General features: G+C 35.5%; 1 protein-coding gene across 4 annotated transcripts in view; it reads left to right on the forward strand.

Moving 5' to 3' along the window:
- AUTS2 (activator of transcription and developmental regulator AUTS2) overlaps nt 1-25,101 on the forward strand; it is a 1,178,499-nt gene that overhangs the window by 512,081 nt on the left and 641,317 nt on the right. For all 4 annotated transcript variants that reach the window (XM_090276907.1, XM_090276909.1, XM_090276908.1 and 1 more), the window contains exon 3: nt 19,961-20,062. In XM_090276907.1, the coding sequence (XP_090133033.1) occupies nt 19,961-20,062 (102 nt within the window). The remainder of the gene's footprint in view (nt 1-19,960; nt 20,063-25,101) is intronic.

Here is a 25,101-nt window from a genome sequence, read left to right on the forward strand (position 1 = left end):
GATGTGATCTCTTGGCCTTTTGCTTTATTTTGTTTAAAGGCCTTACATAGATTATTCTGTCCTGGGTGGTAGGTGACTTTTTCCTAAAATTCTATCTCTAGATAGACTACATGGAGAAAGCACATGCATGCTTTTGATCTTGACTTTGTGCTTTTATATGTCTATGTATACAAAATGGAAAAGTAATCATAAAGTAGACTGGGCCACTTAGCACTTTCACTAACTTCATATGATCAAAGATTGCATTTGAGAACGTATTTTATTCTCTGTGCTTCATCATTGATATCTAATCCTGAGTATATCTGTGCAATTAATAAAGGTGTTATAGCTTAGAAACCCCTGGCTGGTTTGGCTCAGTGGATTGAGCGTCGGCCTGCGAGCTAAGTGTCGCTGGTTCGATCTTCCAGTCAGGGCACATCAGAGAAGGAAAACTCTGACTCCAAAAAACTTCCGCTGCCTTGCGGCATACCTCTTCAGGGGAAAGGCTAAGGGAGTAAACCCCGACAGAAAATCCGGAGCCGGAGTCCCTAAGGCGGTTTGACGTTGTAGTCAACACCGGCAACTCCTGCGGCGCACCTGAAGCCAAGCTGTATTGACTCCGTCTTTCCCTTGGACCCTTCAGCTGCGAAGAGAGGGGGGGTCTGCTGCATGGGCAACAGCAGACCCTCCATATCACCCTGCCCAGGTTCTGTAGCTTCAGCTTCACTGGAGAGGACACTCCAGCGTCATCGCAAGATGTCGATTCAACACGGGAGGAGACAGATACCGTGTCACTCCCAAGTCGGACTGCACAACCATTTTCGGCGGTGCAGATAGACTCTTAAGAAGCTACACCATCGTCTCTCGAGACGGACGGCTGCCGACGATATAGCTTAGAATCAATATGAATATTTACTCCTCTCTGTTCTGCACATTGCCAGCGACATTCCCTGCTGAAAATGGGGACTTGATAGTGAGAGGAAAATTTGAATGAGATGTTCCTTTGCCCCTGTTCCTTCATACTGCCATATCTTCTAGCTCATTTAGATCTAAATATTGGGTTGGCCAAAAAGTTTGTTTAGTTTTTTCTGTATGATGGCTCTAGTAGTACTTAGTTGTCTTTAAATTCATTTGAAACAATTTCGTTAGATTGTATCGTGACAGCTGTCATATCAGCGTGCATTAGAAAACATCATAATTGGTGAATTTTTGTGCAACCATTTTAATAGTGAAATGGAAGAAGGTACGTGATATTTTTGGTGAATTATGCTTTATTCAAGAAAAGTAAAAATGCAACTGAAACACACAGAAAGATTTTTGCAGTGTATGGAGAAGGTGCTGTGACTGATTGAACGTGTCAAAAGTGGTTTGCTTAGTTTCTTGGTACTATTGACATTTTGGCCAAATAGCTTTTTGCTGTGGGGCTGTCTTATGCATTGGAAGATGTTTAGCAGCACCCCTAGCCTCTATGCATTAGAAGCCAATAGCAGAAGATAGCTGGCATATTGTTCCAAATCAATAAAGTTATTGGTGAAAATGAAATGTGTAATTATGGAAAAAACTAAACAGACTTTTTGGCCAACCCAATAATTGCTGGTAACCAGGAGCTAAATTTAATATAAATTCAGGGTCAAGCTCTGGTCCACACATTTGAGATTCAGCTTCTCTCACCATCACATACTACATATTGTCATCAGACTGCACCCTTCTAGGATAAAGTGCCACATTCCAGTGGTCAAAAATATTGGTGAGTCTGTATAGAACAGATCAGGTTACAGCTATAAGGTATGTACTAATGGAATCTCTGGCTAAGGCAGCATCTTATATAATAGTAGAATCAGCATGCTATCTCCAAAACATGTTGCAGCATTTATTAGCAGGTCATGAACTAAGGTAAGCTCCACTTAAAAAAAAAAAAAAAAAATTATTCGTAATGATTAGCAGGGGCCCTGTATAATTTAAAGTATTCTTTGGAGTTTATAAATATGGCCTCATAAAAAGCCTGAATATAAGAGAACTGTGACTTTAAGTCATTAGAAGCCCAGTGGTTTGATAAAATACAGGAAACAGACAATTTATTATGAGCAGTCTTGGTAGCTCTGGATTATCTATAAAACTTTTACGGCCTTTCCCAAGTGGCAAGAAGCCATAAAACTTGCCTGAATGAGGGACTTGTTAATTTACTTGTTAAAGCAAATTAAAAATTTATAAGTACTTTTAGGTAAATGAGATCTTCTCTCATTGCTGCCCTTGTGGGGCCCTAGAGTCCTAGGAGGGGAGAGTGGCTATGCTCAGACACCACTGCAGAACAATAAAAGCTATTAAATTGTTCCAGTTTATTACAACAGAGCCATGCAGCTGTTGCCATGGTTAGCTGTAGGGTACCAGTTGTTGACAGCCAGGATTTCACTAGGTTTTCTGTCTCACTGAAAGGAGGAGGGGGGTAAAAAAAAAAGGAAAGGGATTTCTTTTTTTTCCCTTTGCAATATTCCAGTAGTTGGTGGTGTAGACCATGTCTTTTATTTTTCCTTGACCTCATGAACCCAGAGGTTTTAAACTATTTTTTCCTATTCCCAGATGTGTTTTTATTTAATTCCATAGGTCATTGGTATTTGTAATTTTCTACCCATCATTTTGCCTTCTAGGCATTTAGTCTGTGGTCAAAGGTCCAGGCCTTAGCATATTTCTGTAACCTCATCAACATAAAGAAAAAATCTCTCTCTCTTCCTTTCTCTTATCTAGCCTAGAAGTTAGGAGAAAAAAGTAAGAAAGGGAATCTGGTACTTTTTCTCATGTATTTGACTCCAAAAATTGTGCATCATCAATGTTTTTGGTGGAATCCCAAGTTTAAAGGTGTGAAAGTAAATTTCTGTATACTCTCCTTTGGATGAAAAATCAACTTAGATTAAAAATCTTGGATCTAAACTTCTTTCTTCTTCACCTTTTTTTTCTATTTTCTACTTGGTGAATTTCTTCCGGAGGTGACTCTAAAATAACAGACTTTTGAATAGTGACTTTGGCTGGTGGGGCTCTTCTTGTCCTTGCCTCTCTGAACCTGCTTCACAGTGAGCAGTCTTCTCCCTTCCCTAATGATAGCAAGGATTCTGGGAAACAGGGAGTAGCTAATTCTTTCACTCAGATCAGAAATTTTGATTTAGGATGACCTTTTGCATTTGTAGTGCAGAAAAAATATGGTCTGTCTCAATTATAGTCCCTATAAAAGGATGGGTATTTCACAATTATATTTAAATTTCAAAAAACTCTTTAGAAAAGTCAGGCTTTGCAAACACTTTCTTTGGTAATATTTCCAATCATTGTAGTATAAAGATGCATTTCATTAGCTTTAAGAACGTAAATGATAAAATGGTGTAATTGGTATGAGTGTTTATTCTTTTGCAATATTCACCCTTCACTTACTTATATATATATCCATAGCTCTGATTTGGATTTCATATGAAACTATGTTTGAAAAGCATATTGTTGGCAAGTAAACTGTCACAGAAAATGGGGAGGTAGAGAGAAAGCAATTAAAAATTACAAATAAAAATATATTTTAAGTAGTATTGCAGAGTTTTAAGAGACATCAGCTTTCAAACAAAGAGATCCCTTAAGGTTAAAATTTGCTTCAGTAGTGACTCTTGTCCTGGTTACTGTGTTAATTATTTTAGAAATATCACTGTAAAATACTACTGTGTGTTTATTGTACCTCTCACTGAACTTCAAGTTTCTCTTACTGTTTTGAATCTTAATGTCATTTGGAGTCTTATCTTCATTTAGAGTATCAGCAAAAATGCTTGGTTATAGTCATCTTTTCACAAATTATCTCTGTGGTCTAGGGTATTCTCTGAGTTTGGTCTTACATCATCTAGGGATGAAACATTTGAGTGGAGTTTAAATAGATCTCTTGTTACTGTATCACCCTATAGACCTGACCACAAAGTCTGTGGAAGTAGAGGGCTGTAATGGCTAAATAAAGAATCTTTTGTTCAAGAGGATGAAACTGAAAATCATGTACAGGAAAAGTTTATAAATTTTAAATACTTGCATTTTGAATAGAAAAAGCAAATTACATTGGGCCATGGATCAATTACTTAGGAACTACTATAGTTTATGAAAAGATTCAGTACAATAGGGCAGTGGAATGATGTGGTACCTAAAGGCAGCTATAGTAGAGTGCTGATAAACTTTTCATAGGAAAATAACAGTGCTTAAAAAGTATTTGTGTCTAACAGAGTTCATGTTAGAAATTTTGTGTATATGCTCACTCATTAGTAATATTGATATATGTTATGTGATGATTGCTTAATTGTTAATTTCCCGATGCTAATTGATGTTTTTCTATAAAACTAAATATTTTTAGCTCTTTACATTTATTGAATGCCATCTGGCTTATGAATCTTCATAAGAACCGCCAATAAAAAGAAAAAGGTACAGATCCCTCCCCCTACATTTATCCTACATAGGTAGTGAATATGTATCCATAATGACTTTTCATTGTGTCTTTTTTTCTGTAAGAATAAAATATATTTCCACTAAAAATATTTCCTTTGTCTCCTAACTTAAATTTTCTTCCCATGTCATCACTAGTTATTGCTGTGACAATATACCATCTTATTATTTAACAAAATATTCTCAATTATCGCTCTGGGTGAGTATTGGGTACATACTACATTTGTTATACTATGTTTTTCCTGATTGCTAGGGGGAAAATCCACTTATTTTGTATTTTTAAAAATATTTTTTTGTATTTATTTACTCATAACATTTTGGTTCAAAGACAACATTAAAGTTTTGTTGTACAGTAGCAAACAGGTGTGAAGTAGGTGCCCCATATAATCTTTTAATATTTTCAATGTGTAATATTTTTGGTGATTTTTTTTTTTTACAACTAGCTACCATTTCTGCAGCATCTCTATGCAGCAAGTTTTGGTATTATACTTTCTTTGTTTAGGTAACATGTATCTTCATGTATAATTATATATGTACATTGCCTTACCTGTTCCGGCTGCTGTGACAACAGACTTGGGTGACTTATAAAAAACAGACTTATTTCTCATAGTCCTGGAGGCTGGGAAGTCCAAGCTCAGAATTCAGGCAGGTTCTGCGTTTGCTTTGGCCTGCTTCCTGGTTCATCGAAGACGGTCTTATCTTCCCATTATCTCACATGATGGAAGATGAGGGAACTCTGTGGAGTTTCTTTTATAAGGGCACACAGTGCCACTCAGGAGAGCTGTATCCTCATGACCTAATTCCTTCCCAGAGGTCCCACTTCCTAATATCATATTTGGGATCAGGTTTCAAAATATGGATTCGAGAGGGATACAGACAAGTCAGTCTATAGCATACGTACAAATGAATATATATTATACACATGATCAGTGGGATTTTGCAGAGCTGTTTTTGATAAGTTGGCTAGTCTATCTGCTTTTATGCTTTTTTTCCCCTAGTAATCTTACACTAAATACCCAGATCTAAGGGTAACAGTTAAGTTATAAACCAGACAAGAATTGCTTGGCAGCTATAGATTTTGTGTAAGAAGTAAAAATAACTTTTGTTGATTAGACTAGTTTTTTGTGTTTTCAAAATTAATCTAAAATTTCTTCAGATGGATAAAGTAAATGATATTATATTTTCAATTGCTTGCCTGAGTCTAATGAGACCCAATAAAACCTGTATTAAAGAGTGTTTTAATTAGTCATTCTGTGAAGAAATTTGAGATAGTTTTATAGCATTAAGTTTCTAAATTAATACATTTAATATATTAAGCTTCAGTCACATTAGATTATGTATTAGTTATTCATAATTGAGAGACCTGTTTGTAAAAATAACCAAGACATGTGATATTTACTTACTTTTTTCCATTACAAATATAATTATTTATTGCTGATTTGCTAATTGCTTACCCCCAAAATATTTTGTTACTAAATCACAAAATGTTAGGATTGCTATTTGCATAGAGGAACAGACACACTGCAATTGGTTATGCCATGTAAGCATTGCCAATTAATGGCAATGATACTCTGGAGGGTAAACTTGTGGAGTAGCGGACTGTGGGGCTAAGGGCTAGGTTCGAACTCTTTCTGTTTAACCTTGGGTTAGCAGAAGCCTCCACTTAGCCTTAAAGTGGTAATAATTATGTGCACCTCACAGGCTGTTGTGATAAGAACCTGTAGCTTGTAACAAATTTTAGTCACTGCCTCAAAAGCAGTGAACACAGCATTCAGCTAAGGATTCAGCTAGCAACCAGGGATCATGTTGTAGCTCAGCTCACCACCCGCCTTGGGTGTCTTGGGTTGGGTCATTTCTCTGAATTTTAGTTTGTTTTTGCCTGTAAAAAAAGCATATTACAATTTACTTTGCTTACCTCAGATTTATCCGATGAGTAAATCAGATAAATTATGTCCAATTATTAGAAAATTGTAGAACAGCAAACACATATGTACAGCATTGTTAGCATCATACAAATGAAAGCAGCTCCATGGTACCTGCTCATCCTGTCTTAACCTGCCAGATCTGAGAGTGTGATACCCAGCTGTCCTTCACAGTTCTTGGAATTGTTGTTCTTTTGTGCCGCTATAATGGTAGAAGCTGTAGTTTAGCGTATTTTTGGCAATCTGAGTCAAAAGTTAGGGGCATTATTAAACAAACACACTCACCTTTTAAAATAACTGTTCAATGAGAGTTTCTGTTGTACACCAACGGGCTAATATGGCATGCATTTGGGGGGTAAAACACCTAATTAGAAAATTGGATCTGTTCTTAAATTGCAAATATGTGCACCTCAAAGCCATCCTAAGAATAAATTTAAGTCTGATAGTGTACATGGTTTCAGTGTACATTGGCAAAATATCCTGCTGATTGCTGATTGGAAACAGTTGTTAATTCTCTACTTCACTAAATTCAGAGTGGAAAAACTTTCCTTAATAAAGAACAGATTGAGGAGATCCAAGACCTTACTGTGTGGGAATTAATGGCAGATGCATATACTGGTAGTTAAAATGTTTCATTAGATGTTAATGTCTTGCTGTGTTTTTAATTGTTCAGGAATTAGCCTCCAGAATATTAAAACCATCTGTTTGTTATCATGATGAAACAGAATGCTTAAATAGTTATTAATTTGTGTTTCTTGTCTTTTTTTGTGTATGTGTGGGATAATCTGTAAAACTTTATCTGTTTGGAGTTTAGGGAATTTGGAGTGTGGAAGTGAAAAATAATTTTAAAACACACCAATGTTCCAAATAACTGCAGTTTTTTCCTACCTGCTGTGCATGTTTTGTATGTTATTTTTCACAGTTTTTTTAAAAGTAGGATGAGTTGACTCATTTTCAAGATAGGATGAGAATGACCAATGAGCTGTTGCTCATTTAAACTGTAAATCCACCCTTATAACATACTTATTATTTTACATTCAACGTCAAGACAGAATCTAGACATTCATAGCAATGAAGGGAAGCCAGACATTCTAAGGGCATGTTCTTCCTACTATATTCCACTAGCTCTGTGCAACAACTGAGGGTTATTGTCCTTGAAGAACCTCTGCTTTCTGCCTGTTGTATCTTGGCTCACATTATTTAGACTTTCCAGCATTGGCTTCTCCATCTGTAAATTGGGGAATGCACTTTAATTTACAAAGTGTTTGTGATTCTTAGTTATAATATGATGATTGCATATTTGTTCTGTATAGTAGGCCTATTCATTGCTTTCTTCTTGGTTACGTGGAGCCAATGAGATATTTTGGGAGCCACTGAAAGGTATGTTAGCATTAGAGCTGCAAGAGTCGGGAGCAAAGCCCTCATTTACTAGCGCTTGTCCCCCTGTGTTGACAGCCAGACATCCATGTGTTTAAATTCTTACCTTCAAAATGAAGCTGTCATCTTATCTTTAGTTAATTGCCAGATGTGTAGATCTACAAGGGAGACCACTAATGTACCTTTGCATGGAATCCCAATTTATGTTTCCAAGAGGCCTTCTCATCTCTGAGTTTGGTTAGGAAACATTGTCAAGTTTTTCTTATTAATTTATGCAAGTGAACAAAATCATGCCAAGAATTGGAAACTATGTATTTGGGTCTTTCTACATCTTGGGGAAATGCCATGTATTTAGACTAAGAATTTCTTAGTTGGGAAATTTATGGTTTTCTTTGTAAACTGTCTTTACCCTGCTTACCCTTCATTCAAATTGAATTATCCTACTCCCTATGTTTATTTTCCCGGGGTTAAAAATGGTAGAGGCTTCATAACTTTAAATCACCTGGGGCCAAGTGAAAAATCACCTCCTATAACAGACTAATTAAAAATAAAGCCAGAGTTTCTGATTCAGGTTCCTCAGAGGCCAGGCGGATGATGCAAATAATTGATGCAGGACAGTGTAGGATGTGGGGACCTCGTTGCCATTGACACTAAAACCAGCCTGTGTAACTATAGAATTAATATAGCTAGTACTCCTGTTTTCAGTGGAGTGAGCTAGTGCTGGAGGTCATACAAACCATTACTTTGCCATGTGACAAAAACCAACTTATACGTCTTCATAGAAAGTACCTTCTCATTTAAAAATGCAGTTGGGAGAATATATTTATTTCCATAACCAATTGGGTTTCTTTTGTAAATGTTGTTGTTCATAATAAATCAGTGTTTGGAAGTACACTGTGTATGAATGTTTCTGCCTTTGTGTGCAATGTGTTGGAAGAAGGTTTTTTATTGGATTGATTTTTAAAAGTAAAAGATTTTTTAAAGCACTTGTTAGAAGGTAAAATACATACGATCCTTAAATGCTTCATATTATCCAAATTACTTAAAAGTAGCAATCTCATCAATAAGCATGTATAATATGAAGAGAGCTATTAACTTCTCTTGGTAGTGGTTTTTGACCTTTTGCTGAACAAGTAGTTCTAAAATTCTCAAATGCCAGGATGAAGATTTATTAAACTAATTATATACCACTTTTCTTTTTATAATCCTATACCTGACTATCTAAAATATCCTAAATTATATATGATCACTGTTTTAAGAACAAAATTAGCAATAATACTTTTTGAAGAATAAGGAACCTAATGGCTGATTTTGTATGATCACAAAGCCCACATTTTCACTAGGGTGCATGCCTGTCTTCATGTTGCCACTCAGCTTTTGAGCTCTCCTTGTTGGCCAGTCCTAGAAGACTAGCTTTTTATGACCTGGGTGCACTTTGCTAGTAGCTCCAAGGACCATTCTGTGAGAGATTTTAAAGGCTGACTTACATGTTGTAGTTAATGCATGCTGATTAATGAAACAAATATTTATTGAGCATCTAATAAATTTTAGGCACTGTTGTAGATTCTGCAGATAGAACAGTGAGCAAACCAGATTAAAAAATCTGGTTATTATGTAGTTTATAATCTAATTGTGGTGTGGCTGAGGGGGCAGAAGTTAGGAGGAGATAGGGAAAGAATAAAATAAGTAAAATATATACCATTTAGAAGGTGTGAAGTAGAGGGAGGGTTACAATTTTAAATAGTGTGACCAAGGAAGTTCTCAAGGAGAAAGTGACATTTAAGTAAAATCTAATTTTTTTAAATTTATTTTTGATTTTGTTTCTGTTACAGTTGTCCCATTTTTCCCCCTTTGCTCTCCCCTGCTCCACCCACCTCCCCCCTCTCCCACAGTCCATCCCCATTTAGTTGTCCATGTCCGTGTGTCACTAAAGAAGGGAGATGGTGAGTCTTGTGCCTGAACATTTCAGACAGAGTTCAGCAAATGCAAGTGAGGGACGTTGATGAGGCCAACAAAATTGTTACAGAGTGAGCAAGGCAGAAGGGAGTAGAAAATGAGGTCAGAGATATAATAGGGGAACCAGACAGAGTGGGAGCTACCTTGTTTGACCATTCCAAAGACCTTGGTCTTTACTTTGAAGGCAATAGAAAGACCTTGAAGATTTTGAGAAGAATAAAGCATTAATTGACTTACCTTTTTACAGGCGCCATCTAGCTCTTGGGAGAGATGCATGGATATAGAGGGCGAGAGAGCCCAAGCAGGGAGGTCAGATGGGAAGGGATTGTCATAATCCAGGCAAGGGACAAGAGTAGCTTTGAGGAGAGTGGTAACTGTAGAGGGAAAAAGATTTTGGCCCTAGCAATTGGAAAGGTAAAGTTGTTATTAATAACAATTGGAAACATTTAGAATATTTCTTTAGTCAATTTAGGTTTGCGATGCCTATTAGATGTCTTAAGTGAAATTGGAAGATGCAGCTGGATATAGAAGACTGGAATTTTGGGGGCAGATTGGGACTAAAGATATAAATTAGGCATCATCAGCACATAGGTAGTATTTAAAAGCATGAAACTGGTTGAGATTATCAAATGTAGTGAGTATACGTAGGAAAAAGATGAGGCCCAAGGATAGCACCCTGGGGAACCTAACTTTTAGAGTTGGGAGGATGTGACGGACTCATCAGGAGACTAATAAGGAGTGGCCAGAGAGGCTGGAGGAAAAGCAGGAATGAAGCACATGCTTCCAAGATGGGGAGTGATCTCTTGTGTCAGATGGTACTGGATTATATTGTTTTTCTAGGGTTGCTGTAACAAAATACCACGGAGTCGGTTTAGGAAGCAGAAGTTTATTTTCTAATAGTTCTGGAGACTAGAAGTCTAAGATCAAGGTGTTGGCAGGTTTGGTTTCTCCTAGAGCCTCTCTCCTTGCCTTATAGCTGGCTGCCTTCTCACTGGTCCTCATCTGGCCTTTTCTGTGTGTGTGTGTGTGTGTGTGTTTCTAGTGTCTCTCTCTCTGCCTCCATCCCCTCGTTTTATAAGGACAATAGTCATCTTGGATTAGGGCCCACCCTAATGAGTTCATTTCAACTTAATTACCTTTTTAAAGTCTCTTATCTCCAAGTACAGTCTCATTCTCAAGTAATGGAAGTTAGGGTTTCAACATATGAATTTTGGGTGCAGTCTATATCTATAATAGGGGTCTCAAGTATTCTAGAACATGCATTTGTGGGACCCATCCCACCTATGAAATATCTGTGGCTTTTCAAAAATGTTGAATATAGTGCTTGCTAAGCCAGTTTCTGTTCTCATAGAAGTAATGTAGCCTAGTATGAAATAGTCATTAGTTGATAATAATGTTTAGTGATATACAGGTTAAAAGCTGTGGACTGAATTGTGCCCCCAAATAAAAATCATATGTATTTGGAGTAAGGAAGTAATTAATGTTAAATGAGGTCATTTCCTTCTTTACACTTCAGTTGACTGTTTTTTCATGGTAGAATGGAAAAAGCAAAAGACATAAAACATTTTATGTGTGAGGGTGATGGTTATATTTTAAAATGCTTGGCCATTTAAAAAAATAGTTTGAAAGTGTGTTTTTTATTGGAAACTATTAAAGTGTTTGTGTATTTGTTATTTTTGAATATTTATCCTCTCCAACCAAATATTATTGTCTCAGAGTTTCTTTTTAATAAACAAAACCTTATTATCAGAAGGCTAGAAACTGTACCAAAACAGTCAGACATGCCTTCATCAAGTTATTTTTGCATTGCATATGTGTATTGTATGTGAATTTCTGAGCCTATGCGAAAACAGATTATTTTAGTAGTCCACATATGCAAGGAATACCGAGCACCTTCTGTTCATCCAGGCGTTTCTCTTAAACCCCTTTCTTGTACATCCTTTTCACCCCTATAGTTTAGACTAGCTTTGGAAAGAAAATAAAAAGGTATGTTGTTATGCCCTTTGTCAACGTAATTTAATCTAGAAATAGTACCCAAGTTGTAGCTAGAGATGTTAGTTAATATATTAAGAATTGTGTTTTACACTTGCATTCTCTTCCCTTCACATTATTACATCAGGAAGAAACAATATATTAAGAGCCTCTTGGCCAAATCATAAAAGAGTTTTGATTCTCCTGATAAGCTGTAGAATAGTAAATTTTGTTATCTGGGTTGAGTGTGTCTATTGGAAGGATATCAGAGTTGGTCAGATTGTTCTTGATTGTCTTAATTGCGTCTTGTTTATGTTTGAGACTATGTAGTTAGATTGATTTTGGCTTATTTACCCTTCTTTATTAACTTTCGGTTTTTCTACTGATATAAAGTCCACTGAACCCATTTAAAAATCTTGAATAATATAGGTGATTGGCAAGTGGGAGTGCTTCAATAGTTTACATTTTTCAAGCTTATGACATTGTTCAATATATTATCTGTGCTGTTTTTAAAGTATTAGTTTGGGGACATCAGTGACACAGATAAATGACACTCCAAAATCAAGGCATATCTGTGACTCTTGTCTTATTTTACATTAATAAAACTTCCCTAATTTCATTGGGGGTCATTTTATGATGCACAGATTTAGAGGCAATTTCTCCTTTTCTATCTTTGTAAACCATGATAGGCAGGACCCCAAGATGGCCCTCAAGATACTTGCTCCTGTTTACTCCCATGATTAGATTTTACATGCACAGTCGAGTTGAAGAAAGTGAGTTATCTTCTGTGAGCCTGAGCTTTTTTCCTTTCTGGAGTAAAAGATTAAACTAATGAGATCTTTTACTCCTTTTAAAATAAATAGCTTTATTAAAATATAAGTTACAGCTCATAAAATCCATTCAGTGAAAATGTACACTTTAATGAATTTTTGTAAGTTTACAGTGTTGTGCAGTCATCATTATACTCCAAATTTAGAACTTTGCTATCACCTCAAATATTTGCTTTGTGCCAAGAGATTAGCCAAAGAACATATATGCATACAAGTATATGCATACCCCATGGACACAGACAACAGTGTGGTGAAGGCTGGGGTGGGGCAGAGGCTGGGTGTAATGGGACAAAAGGGGGGTGAGGGACACCTGTAATAGTGTCAACCATTAAAGATAAAAGATATAAATCACATTATGCCAAGTCTGTGCTCAAAACCCTCACTCAAATTAGAAACCATAAGCCCTACATCACTGTCTCCGCACTTCTACTCCCAACACATTTCTCTGACCTATTCTCCTTTTTAAAACCCCACTGGCCTTTCTACCTTCCTTCAACATCCCAAAATGTTCCTGCTTCAGAACCTTTTCTTTGCTGTGCCCTCAGCCTGGAAAACCCTTCCCCCAGAAGTTTTCACTGTTCTCTCTCAACTCCTTCACTGCCACATTCTCAGACAGTCCTTCCTTGACCATCCTACTTAAAATTGCATGGACACACACACAAGTGTAATAACGTGGTGGTTATATGGGTGATCTCTGGAATTCTTTCAGCTTTTCCTAAGGTTTGAAATTATTCATAATAAAATGTTGAAACACACCCACATGAACCAATTTCGTGTTCCTTGCTTTCCCATTGCACTAACATCTCATATGGTTGTACTTATTGTCTAACCCACACACAATATAGAGAATTTAAACTCCATTACGGGCAGAGCAGGGATTTTTGTGTTTCATTCACTGCTCTATTTTCTGTAAAACAAATGCCTATCACTCTATCAACATCAAATTCCTGGTTTTAATATTGTACTATAGTCATGTAAGATGTAACCACCAGGGCAAACAGGGTAAAGGGTGCCTTGTCACTCCCTCCCTCCCTCTGTACTATCTGTAACCTCCTGTGGGCCAATCATTATTTAAAAATAAATAAATATAAATATGTGTGTCTCATATATATGTGTATGTATAGAAATATAAATGAGAAAATATTGCCCTTGTATGAACTTGCAAATTGATGGACTCATATTCTTATGAAAAATCTTGTTAGATTTTATTATTATATTTTATCATATTTTAGGGGCTTTTTTAATGAAGAGTATTATTCTGTATTTCCCTTTGTGTTATTATCATATTTGGGCACAGATTAGCTTTGCATATTTTTTACATGCTCTGAATCAAATTTTGTTAAATTTTCTTTAAAATGTTTAACTATTTGATTATGATTTTTAAAGTACCAAAGAATAATACTTATTACGATAATTTAGATATGTGCTTGTTATATTTTATATATAAATCTTATTATATTTTATCATTATAATTTATAAATGTGCCTATTTTGTAATGATAGTCACATTATTATATTATTATCTCATTATATATTATTACATTATTATATAACGATATCACATTATTTCCATTTTTGATTTTGCTTTTTATCTCTTTCATCATTTATATTTGTAAGAGGTTTATCTTTGTAGATTTTGCTCCCAATTTTACTTTCATTTATTGTACACTATCTTAATTTTTATTTTATTATATAGTTTTTATTTATAAATCTCCTATTTACTAAAGCTGCTTTTATTTGGCCTTATTTCTTTTTGTTTTTTTTAATCTTTATAATTAGGTTGTTTCTATTATTGTTCATTTAATGAAAAAGACCTCAGTTAAACTCTAGCACAGATATTATAGGTCCTGTAAACTTTTAACTTACATTTTTATAATTTTCATTCTATTTTTATTGTGTTTTTATTTTTAATTTATTTATTTTTATTGTTGTTCTTTTACAGTTGTCCCAATTTTTCCCCCATTGCTCTTCACTGCAACCCCACCCACTCCCACAGTCAGTCCCCACCGTGTTTTCCATGGGTCATTTATACATGCTCCTTGACTATACCTTTCCCCTTATATAATTTTCATATTTTTAAATACAGGTGGTATGTTTGTTGATTTCCTCTTTGGCTTAATCGTAATTGTGGATAGAATTTTAAAATACAGCTTTTGAATTAAAGATTTTAAAAAATCTCTATGTGATATGGCTAGTTAGTTTAAATGTCATTAATTTTCATTAGAGAGAAGGCTGTTTATATAATTTCTATATTTTGAAATTTATTCTGATATTCTTTGTGACTTAATATATCTTTAGTTGGTGGTAATGTCCCATGGATGCTTTAGAAAGTATGATCTCTACAAGTTACCAAATTTATAATTTTTGCCTAAGTCATATTGATAGCTTTTTAACTTCTCAGTCTTTTTGTATTTTTTATTGTTATCTCACTCCCTGATAATTATCTCCCATCTCTTACTGATTTCCTTTATTAATTAAAATATATTTTACTTTATATATTAGCATATCAAGATTTATAGCAGTTTAGTATAAAATACAGATGTATAAAATGTAAAGATTGTATGTTTTATAACTATAAAGTGGGATATCTTTAACATGACTTAATCTAACCATTTATTTGTAATATTTTTGTCCTCCCCCCCTTTTTTTTAATTTGAGAGTTCTTTATAACTAACAAATAGTTGTATATTTATTTATTTTACTCAATTCAAGCTGGATGTCCTTGCTTTCTTTTAGCAGTGGGAGCTTAACCCATGTATATTATTATAACCAATATACCTAGTCATATGCTTTTGCTTTCTTGTTAGTTCCTTTATCTTTTCTTTATTTCTCAGTTGATGATGATTTTACTCCTTTTACATTTTATGGTAATTTGTAAGACACATATTTATGTTACCTAAATTTTAATACTTAACTTTAAGATGCTCAGATTCTCATTTAACATTCTTTCTCTAAATATTGAGGATGTAACAGGATAAGTTCTCTATGATCCCAGAGAAATTTTGGGTAAATTCCTTGCCCTTCCCTAGTTTCCAGAATTTAATTTTTAGCTTTTCAGTACAACTTGTTACTGTATTTTAAAGTACAATATATTATTCTTTTTGTAAGAAAAATTTTTTTGTTTTTTTTTCTATACAACCGTGAAGTTTTGTTTTTAGTAGTTACTTCCTGTTAGCTCATTTTGACATGTCATGTTTTTCATCAAGGTCTTGAGTTTGATACTGTGTCTCTCTGAAATACCTTTTAAAGCCTAAGGAATAAAATAGTACAGTTGCCACCCAATCTATTAAACTCTCCCCATTTGTGAAGAGTTATTTTTTGAAAGAAAAAAAAAAAAAAAGAAAAGAAAAAGAAACAATTTACAAGATTTAAATACTTGCTGCTTTAATGTTAGTAAACGTGCATTACAAAATTCCTTTGAAATAAGATTCTGTGCTTATTAACACATTTTAAAAACCTTGTATAGAGTTCATTTAGATCCCTACAGGAGAACTCAGCAGTCTAAGATAGGATTTATGCTACTTTGAGGAACCAAAACTATGATGTGCTGTTCTAAATTGCACTGCATAATTTGGATGCTTTTCTGCATTGCACTGTATGATTCAGATCGTTCCTCTAGAGCTCCAGGCATAGATAACTTCCCTAAGTACTTTATCCCCCTATAAATTTTCTTTGAAGGGTTAATGACACCTGCTGAACAGCTAGCATCTTGTTGGAACTAAACAAGAATGGCTGAAAAGAATAGCATAGCCTGGCTCACAGATCTTGGCAGATGTGCACAGTATTGCTCTCCCTTCACTCAGGCCAGTGTGATGGGACTTTGTTATATTTTCATTAACAGTGATAAAATCATGGACTGTTATTTTCTTAATTAGCCATTAATAACGGTTAAGTCTGTAACAAGGTCAGAGTTTCAGACTTTGGAGAATATATTGTTGACAACAAAATCTAATGAAAAACAAAATGGCTTCTTAGAGTTTATTTAAAAATCTTACGTTTATTGATAGCATTACTGCCACTCGTACCAGACACTAGTGTCCTTTCATTTCTTCTGCTTTGCTTTAATTCTTATGACTAAAATATGTAATAGTCTGATGGGAAGAAACTTCTGAAATTAGAGAGTGAATTACAGTATTTTTAAAATAAACGATATACTGAATATTTAGAGGCTGACAGTAAGAAATCTCATTGCATCAGTTAGAGCAGCAAAAGCTTTCTTATAACAGAGTCGCCATGGGTGCTAGGACAAATCAATGCAAGCAGATCAATTTTTCTTAGGTCTTTAAATATTTAAGCCAGCACCTGGCCTTTGTAATGTATCTTGGTTGTAGGTAATAGCTGGGAATTTCAGATGAAGGATTACAACTTCTGAGTTAGTTATGCTACCTCAAATGATCCATTGGATGTGGCTGGAAATGCCAGCTTTAAATGTATTCATGGGATTAGGAATGAATACTTCTTTTGCCTGAAATCGTGTGGTTTAGCTTTAGTATTTACTGTAGTCAATCCATTTCTTTGAAATATTGAGCTGTCTGACAGCTTAAAATCCTAAATTTCCTTTAAACTTGAGCCTGGCTTTGGAGGAGAAATGGGTAGTGTGGGGGAGGATTTTATGTAAGTCTCTGGGAAGAAAATTCACTGAAGTGCTTTTGCTGGCAGGGCTCAGGGAAGACTAGCAAAGTGCTTCATCTCAATCTTTCTTGGGTTTTGCCCTTAGCCTAGATCAACATTTAGTCAGATAATTGACGTCAAGGCCATTGGAGTCTCTTGTTGGGCCTTGTATCATTTTCCTTCCATGAAGAAAACATGGAAAAGATCCAAATGCAAAGTTCACACTTTACTAAGCCAGTTGGATATTAGGAAAAGTCTTCACATCCTTATATCCTTTATTCCCTGGATGTCTATTTTTCATCTTAGTTGGGTGACTGAGTTTTTATAAATATCTCTTGATCAAATATAACCTTATAAAATTTCTTTCTCCGTGAATGAGATCAGGCACCACAGATGTATCGAATATAAATTCTATGGAGATGCTAACATACTTGAGATGCATTATTTGCATGTCAAACATAAATATCTAAATGGGCACTAAGAATTAAAATGATGTGAGCAGTAGGCTATAAGGCATGCATTTAGTCCTAGATCTCATGCCCGCGTCTGAGTACATCATTGGTTTTGTTTGTTTCCTCATCCATACATTGGAGGTAGCTTTACCTATGTTTGCTTAACTCAGAATTCCAGTGGGATAAGATTTCTGGCATTGCTTATGAATTAGTGGGCCCTTTCCACACTGATTTTATCACCAGTACAGATATACTTGACAGTAAGTCTGTTTTAAACTTGAAAATGTATGATAGAATGATCTGCTAGCTAACAATGAGGACATATGCTAAAAAATAAATACAGAAAGAAAGAGTTCTTCGAAGACCATAGTGGAGAATATACTATCTGAACTTTAAAAAAATCTTGACCCAAAAAACACAGAGGAGGTGAGGATGAGCATGTCAGAGAGAAGAAATCTAGGTGAATCAGTGAGGGGCAGAAATGGACATGATGTGTTCAGGAAATTGAGAGAAAGTGATGTTCCTTTTAGATTAAATTCCCTTTTATTGTAAGTATAAAAATGAAAACTTGGAGAGAATGACAATAGTCTGAACTTTGTGCCATAGTAATAAAAAAAGGCTCACAGAGCTTGCATCTGAATTAACTGAGAATTAACAGGTTTTGCAGTACTTTAGGAGGAAACTACGTGCTTAAGGGCTCAGGAGGATACAATGTAAAATTTAGCATCATTTTTGGGGATTCCATCAGAGAAGACTTCTAGAGAATGAGATATTAGAAGGAAGTGTTAAAAGTGAATTTTTAGAGCCCTAGTCAGATGGCTCCGGTAATTGGAGGTTGTGGATTTGATCTGGGTCAGGGCCCATTCCTGGGTTGTGGGTTTGATCCCTGGTGGGGTCACATATGGGAGACAACCAATGGGTGTTTCTCACATCAATGTTTCTCTCTTTCAATAATTTCAAAAAGGGATATTTATATAAAGGTTGAAAGCCGAAAAGTGGGGACCTGGAGATAGCTAATTAGATAGCATGATCAAAAGTGCAGTTTGAACTGCAGTCTTTAAAGAAGCACATTAAAGGTACAAGAAATGCTAATACACAGATTCACTCTCCATTCATCTGGGTTCATCTTGCCCCTTAGCCCCAGAGTCATATGAAAATCTGCAGGCAAACATTTTGCTGCCTTTTACCTGTTCTACTCTCTTAAATTCCCTCCTACCCAGAAACAGGGGGCTTGTGTTTTGTTTGGGACTATCCATGTTCTGGTCCATCTGCTCTTCTCTAAGATTTCTTCTTGTTCTCCTCAAAGGAACTGTGTTTCTGAAAAGACCCAGATCATTTCCTGGAAAGTTGCTTTCCTTTCTCCCATCAGGACTGTCTTCTCAACCACATGAGCTCAATCCTCTTTCAAAACCCTTCAGAAAAATCACTTTTCCTTGAAACATCACTGGCTACTTTTTGATTTTCATTTAGCAAGTATTTCCTTTTGTTATACTTGCATGTCTTGCACTTTTTCCTTTGCTAGATTGAGAATATTGTAAAGGGGCTAGGTCTTGTAACCTGAATAGAATTGCTTGGGATCTTTGCAAATGCAGTTGGTGATGATATCATAGGTAGACTCTTCTTCCCTATGTGTGTGACTCGATCTCACATAGACTAATGTTTGCAATTCTCTGTTTGTCCATGTTTAATGGAAGAACAGAGCTGCGTAACTGCATAGAAACTTCTAAAATGTAAACTTTGTAAGATCAGAGACTTGTTTTTAATTAAATTAAACTAATAATTTTTCAGGGGGTTTAGCACTGTATTTCTAGTGCTTACTACCAGGCCAAATTGTGGACTTAATACCTATTTGTTGAGTGAGTGCTAGCTTAATTTACTTGAACTGTAGGTCTTAATCTGGTACTTTTTAATTTTTGGTAGGAGACCTCCAGAATGTGGTCTTCCCAGTGGCTAAAGGATAGTATCTAGCATCTCATCATTTTCTCTTAGGATAAGCAGACCTTGGTTTTTATTCTGTTTCGTTGTTTCTTCTTCTCAGAAGAGGACAGGAGAAGTAAAGTGGGAAATCATAATTGGTATAATTCAGTGTTCTGGGTTTTTTTTTTATTGATGAGATATCACAATGGAACAGAGGAAAAATCTAAGGGAAGATTACGTTTGAAGATTTATGGACCTTTTTTAGATTTTTCAAATACTTACTTGAGGCTTGCTCACTCTTTCATCTACATCAGCATTTCATGGTAAACGTTTTGTTTATCTTACCCTCTGTGTTTCTCTCTATGGCAGCTTGCCTGGCACTATTCAAAAACTGAGAAGAATGTTAAGTATCAAGATCTTAAATTATTCACTTTTGACGAGACTTAAAGAACAGGGGTGAAGACTGACTTTTTATTTCTCTTTTCTTTTGCCTTTAGCTCAAACCAGGACAGAACAGCTGCAGGGACAGTGACAGTGAAAGCGCCAGTGGGGAATCCAAGGGCTTCCACAGGAGCAGCTCTCGGGAAAGGCTCAGTGATGTAAGTATTCAAAAAATGCAACCAAAACCACCAGACCATACATCCCTTGAGTAAAGTCTCAATTACCCAACACTCTTATCCCTTCATACCACTTGGTATATCCAAGTATTATAGTTTACCCTTTCTTCGTGCACACGTGGTTGAGCCTTGTGTTATAGTGTCATTCCATTTTCTAGTTTGACCTAAAGTGTATTTTAACAAATTATAAGGTAGGTGGGATTATTTGTCACCTTAGTAACAGGGAATTCAGTTCTGTCTCTTGCAAAATAAGTGGCTGATTAGTCACCCCTTCCAGCAGAAATAAATGGCAGAAAGGGATTATTACTAACCTCATGGGTGAAGAAATTAAAAATAGCCCACAGTTAAATGTTGTCATTTCCCCAATGTACCACTGCCTTTTTCTAGGGGAGAAACCCTTGTGAGAACACACCATGCCTCTTGAGGAATCTGTCAGCTTTCCAACCTCCTGCCCACCGATGGGTCTGATTCCCCTTTACCACTTCCAAGAACCACCTGGCACTCTTTAGAAACTTGCCTTCTTCCCTAATGTGTCATATAACAGGATCTTGACCCATCCTTGTCCTTAAGAGCAATACTTAGAAACTTTCTTGTAAAATAGATCAAGTAGGTAGAAAGTTGTATTATTGATACCAACACAGAAACATTAACAGATTAAGTGAGATGATACTCTTAAGAAAGAAGATAACAGTTCCTTCTCTGAGTTTTAAGAGGCAGAAACAGTGTTAGGATGTGTAATGGGAGTAAAACCCATTCCCTCTTGTCTTCCTCTTACTATATGCTCTAAAGCAGTTGTCTTTATTATGGTGCATATGGGTATTAAGTATTAGTACTTATTTAGTTTTTGTCTAAAAAGTAAGAAATTGCACTTTACTAATATCCAGTTTAGTTAGCAGAGAGTAGTTCATGTCTATAATTTAAAAGCCCACTTATCTTAGGAATGTGCTAATAGAATTTTTCACTGAGAAGTGTCCATAAGCATAGAAGGTTGGAAAACATTGCAGTGCATTGAGTCATTCCGATAAAAATCTCCCATCCATTTCTCCATCAGCCACAGTAGACAACCCTAAGAATAAGCCACCTTCCTACACCTCTCAGGAAAGTGTGTGAGATTTAGGGTGATATTCGATGTATGCAGCATTGAATTATTACAATAATAAGTTAAATAAGCAAAGTATAATTATTTCTATAGTACTCTTAATATCTTTTTAGATAATTGTCTCCTCTTAATATTGAATAAAATCAGTTAACTCAGTCTTTTCTATTAATATGAGTATATGTGTATAAGAATATTTCTTTGTGTGTTTGTTTTATTAATTTTGTGATATACCTATAAATGATAATAACACTATAACAGTATTTCTTACCTGCCTTGTTAACAACAATACTTAAGTAGATATTCTTCTGAGGTTTTATTTTGCTTTTAATCTGAGATCTTATTGACCTGGAAATTTTTGCAGAATTAGTTAGTTATAACTTCATCATAGAGTGGAGAAATGAAAGCCACGTTAGGTCAGGGACAAGAGCGAAGTATTACACAGTCATAGAGATCTTTTGATTCGTTACCCTGGACTTATTTTCTATTAGACAAAAAAAAAAAAAAAAAAAAAATTGGCAAAAGATATCCCATGTTTATATACAGGAAGATTTAACATTGTTAAGATATCAATTTCACACAAAGCAATTTTCAGATTCAATGCAATCCCTATGAAAATTCCACAGTCTTTTCTTGCAGAAGTGGAAAAGCAGATACTCAAATTAATATGGCCTGGCTTGAGGCCCCTAGCAGAAAACTGTTGAAAAGAATAAAGTTAGGAGACCTATACTTCCTAATTTCAAAATTTACTGCAAATCTACAGTGATCAAAACAGTATGGTAATAACATTAGAATAAACATATAGACCAATAGAATAGAGTCCAGAAATAAACCCATACATCTCTGCTCAGATTTTGACATGAGTGCCCATTACATTCAATTAGGAAAGAATTTTCTCTTCAACAGATGGTGCTCGACAACTGGATTTCCCTATGCAAAAGAATGAATTCGGACATCTGTATCACACAATGTATAAAAATTAGCTCAAAATAAATTAATGTCCCAAATGTAACAGCTAGAGACATAAAATTCTCAGAAGAAAACATATAAGGAAATCTTTATGACCTTGAATTTTCCAGTGGATTCCTAGATATGACACCAAAAGCATGAGAAACAAAAAGGAAAATAGAAAAATTAGACTTCATCAAATTCTTTTGTGCCTCAAAGGACATTACAAGAAAGTGAAGAGGAAACCTGTATACTGGGAGAAAATATTTGCAAGTCATATGACTGGTTTAATGTCTAGATATGCAAAGGACTTGAACAACTCAACAATAACCAACAACCCAATTCAAACATGGGCAAAGGACTCAAGCAGACATTTGTGTAAAAGAAAATAAACAGTTGGTCAATAAGCATATGGAAGATGTTCATCACCATTAGTCAATAGGGAAATGAACATATAAACCATAATGAAATATGACTTCGTATCTACTAACATAGCTATAATTTTTTAAAAGGAAAATATCAAATGTTGGCAAGGATATGGAAAAATTGGAACCTTTGTACATGCTAGTGGAAATGTAAAATGGTGCAGCCCCTGTGGAAAGTAGCTAGGCAGGTCCTTGAAAAGCTAAACACAAATTACCATACCCTCACCAATTTCACTTTTAGGTATGTACTGAAACAAATTGAAAACAGGTATTCAGACACTTACACGCCACTTCATTCCAGCATCATTTATAAAAACAAAAAGACAGGTGTCTATCAGCAGTTGAATGGATAAACAAGAAGTGACATATATGAAGAATGGAATATTATTCAGCCATAAGAAGGAATGAAGTTCTCATACATATTACATCGATGGACTTTGAAAACATAATGCCAAGTGAAAGAAGCTAGATATAAAAAACACAAATATTGTATGATTCCACTTATATGAGTTATCTAGAATATGCAAATTCCTAGAGTAAGTAGAATAGGAGTTACCAGGGACCCGTGATGTGGGTAGGAGAGTTATTGCTTAATGGTTACAGAATTTCTGCGTGGGTGATGAAATAGTTTTACACAAATTGTGACTAAATTGTACATTTAAAAATGGTTAAAATGTCAAACTTATAGTATATCTGTATTTTTCCACAATAGAAATAATGTTAAAAAATATATTAGGGTTGTAACAATCCTGGCAGCCTTTAAAATACTTGGAGTTTGTGTTGCTTATTAATTGTTAAAATTTATACTTTTGCAAAAACGTTATTAAAATATCAGAGGAAAAAGTAGAAACAGCCTTTAGTCTATAGCTGATTTTCCGCCAGTACTGAATACTCTGCCTAATTCTTGATGGTTTTACCAGGGTTTTCCACTCTGGGTTGTGGAAATACCAACTATTCCTTGACCTGTGTGAACTCTGGAGTCATTCTCGATGCTCCTTTTCAGTGGTTTTTCCATTTGCCTCAGGTTCTTATCTCCCACAGATGTGCTGATGTGGACTGAGGTTAAGACTAGAGGGGAACTGTCTTCAGGTTTCATGATTCTCTGTGACACTTCCATCTCTCCCATCTTCTGTTTTGCCTCTTCAGGCTGTCTTGGCTTTCTATTTTCTCAGCTCAGGGATGCTGCTGGGCTCAAGGATCATCTCCCACCCCACCCCACCCACCCTACCCTACTCTGACATGAAAACTCCAGGCAGTAAGCTGGGGCAATTGGGGGATCATCTCATTTGCTTCCCTCCTCTCTGAGATCACTGTCCTTCACTGTCTGTTGTCCAGTTTCTGAAAACCCTTAAAAAAATTATTCATTTATTTGTTTATTTATTTATTTATTTTTAGAGAGAGGGGAGAGTAGAAAGGTAGAGAAACATCACTGTGTGGTTGGCTCTCATTTGCACCCCCAACTGGGGACCCGACGTGCAACTTAGTCATGTGCCCTGACTGGGAATCGAACCAGCGACACTTGGCTCGCAGGCCGACCACTGAGCCACAGCAGCCAGGGCTGAAAACCCTTTAAAAAAAAAAATACGTTTGTCTGTTTCTTTAGTAGGTTAAGCTTAAACTACTAAAAGTGGGAGAGTGTATTTGGTCCCTGTTAGTCCTTCATGCTCATTCCTGGTTTTTCAGCTGTAATAAAAATTCCCAGAAGTCTTCCACTCACATTTAATGCTATTTTTATGAAGCTTTGGCAGTTGAGACTTTTTCTCTAGTGTAGCTAATCAAGATACTGTATTACTTCAGGTTTTTTTTGTTTTTTTTTTTTAATTGGGCAGGCCAAAGGAGTAAGAATAAAGAATTTTAGTATAGCTGAAGGATTTGAACTATGGGTAAAGTTAAAAAAATCAACTGTGCTTGGCTTTTCTAAATTATGAATTCCCAAGCCATATTGCCAGTAGGGAATATCTATAAGGGCTTTCAGATTGTCCACATCAAGGATATATAGTAACTTATTTAGATTAGTCACAGAGGAAAGAGTTGAGAGGAATAATGGAATATGTCAGTGTTCATGATGGGTTATTCAAAGGAGAAAATACAGCTTCTAAGTTATACAGATTTTTGCAACTGAGAAAGTAGTCAGAACTTGGGGGCTAAGTTTATGCTCTTGGTAAATAAAACAAAGTCTCAAATTATAAAATGGATCATGGACATTCATAACAAACATATCAAGTGTTAGTAGCAGTTTAGCTATTTATTGTCTGTGTGACCTTACGGAAAGAACTTGCTCTTTCTAAGCCTTGGTTTCTTAACTGTGAAATGGATGTAATTTCACCTACCTTGTAGGTCTCCTTTAAAGATGACCTAGTACTATGTATTTGAATCACATAACATAGTTCTTGATGCTCAAAGCTCATGATCTATGCTCAAAAATATTCATCCTCTTCCTTTTTGCATCAGATTTAGAACTTCTGTACCCCTTTTAACTTAAATTTCCTTCTAACAGTAGACTTGACAAGAACTTATTTTAATCATGACAAACATAAAGCTACTACCAAAGA

The sequence above is a fragment of the Furipterus horrens genome, unplaced genomic scaffold, assembly GCF_987537825.1.
Source record: "Furipterus horrens unplaced genomic scaffold, mFurHor1.1.pri manual_scaffold_5, whole genome shotgun sequence".
NCBI classification, from domain to species: domain Eukaryota; kingdom Metazoa; phylum Chordata; class Mammalia; order Chiroptera; family Furipteridae; genus Furipterus; species Furipterus horrens.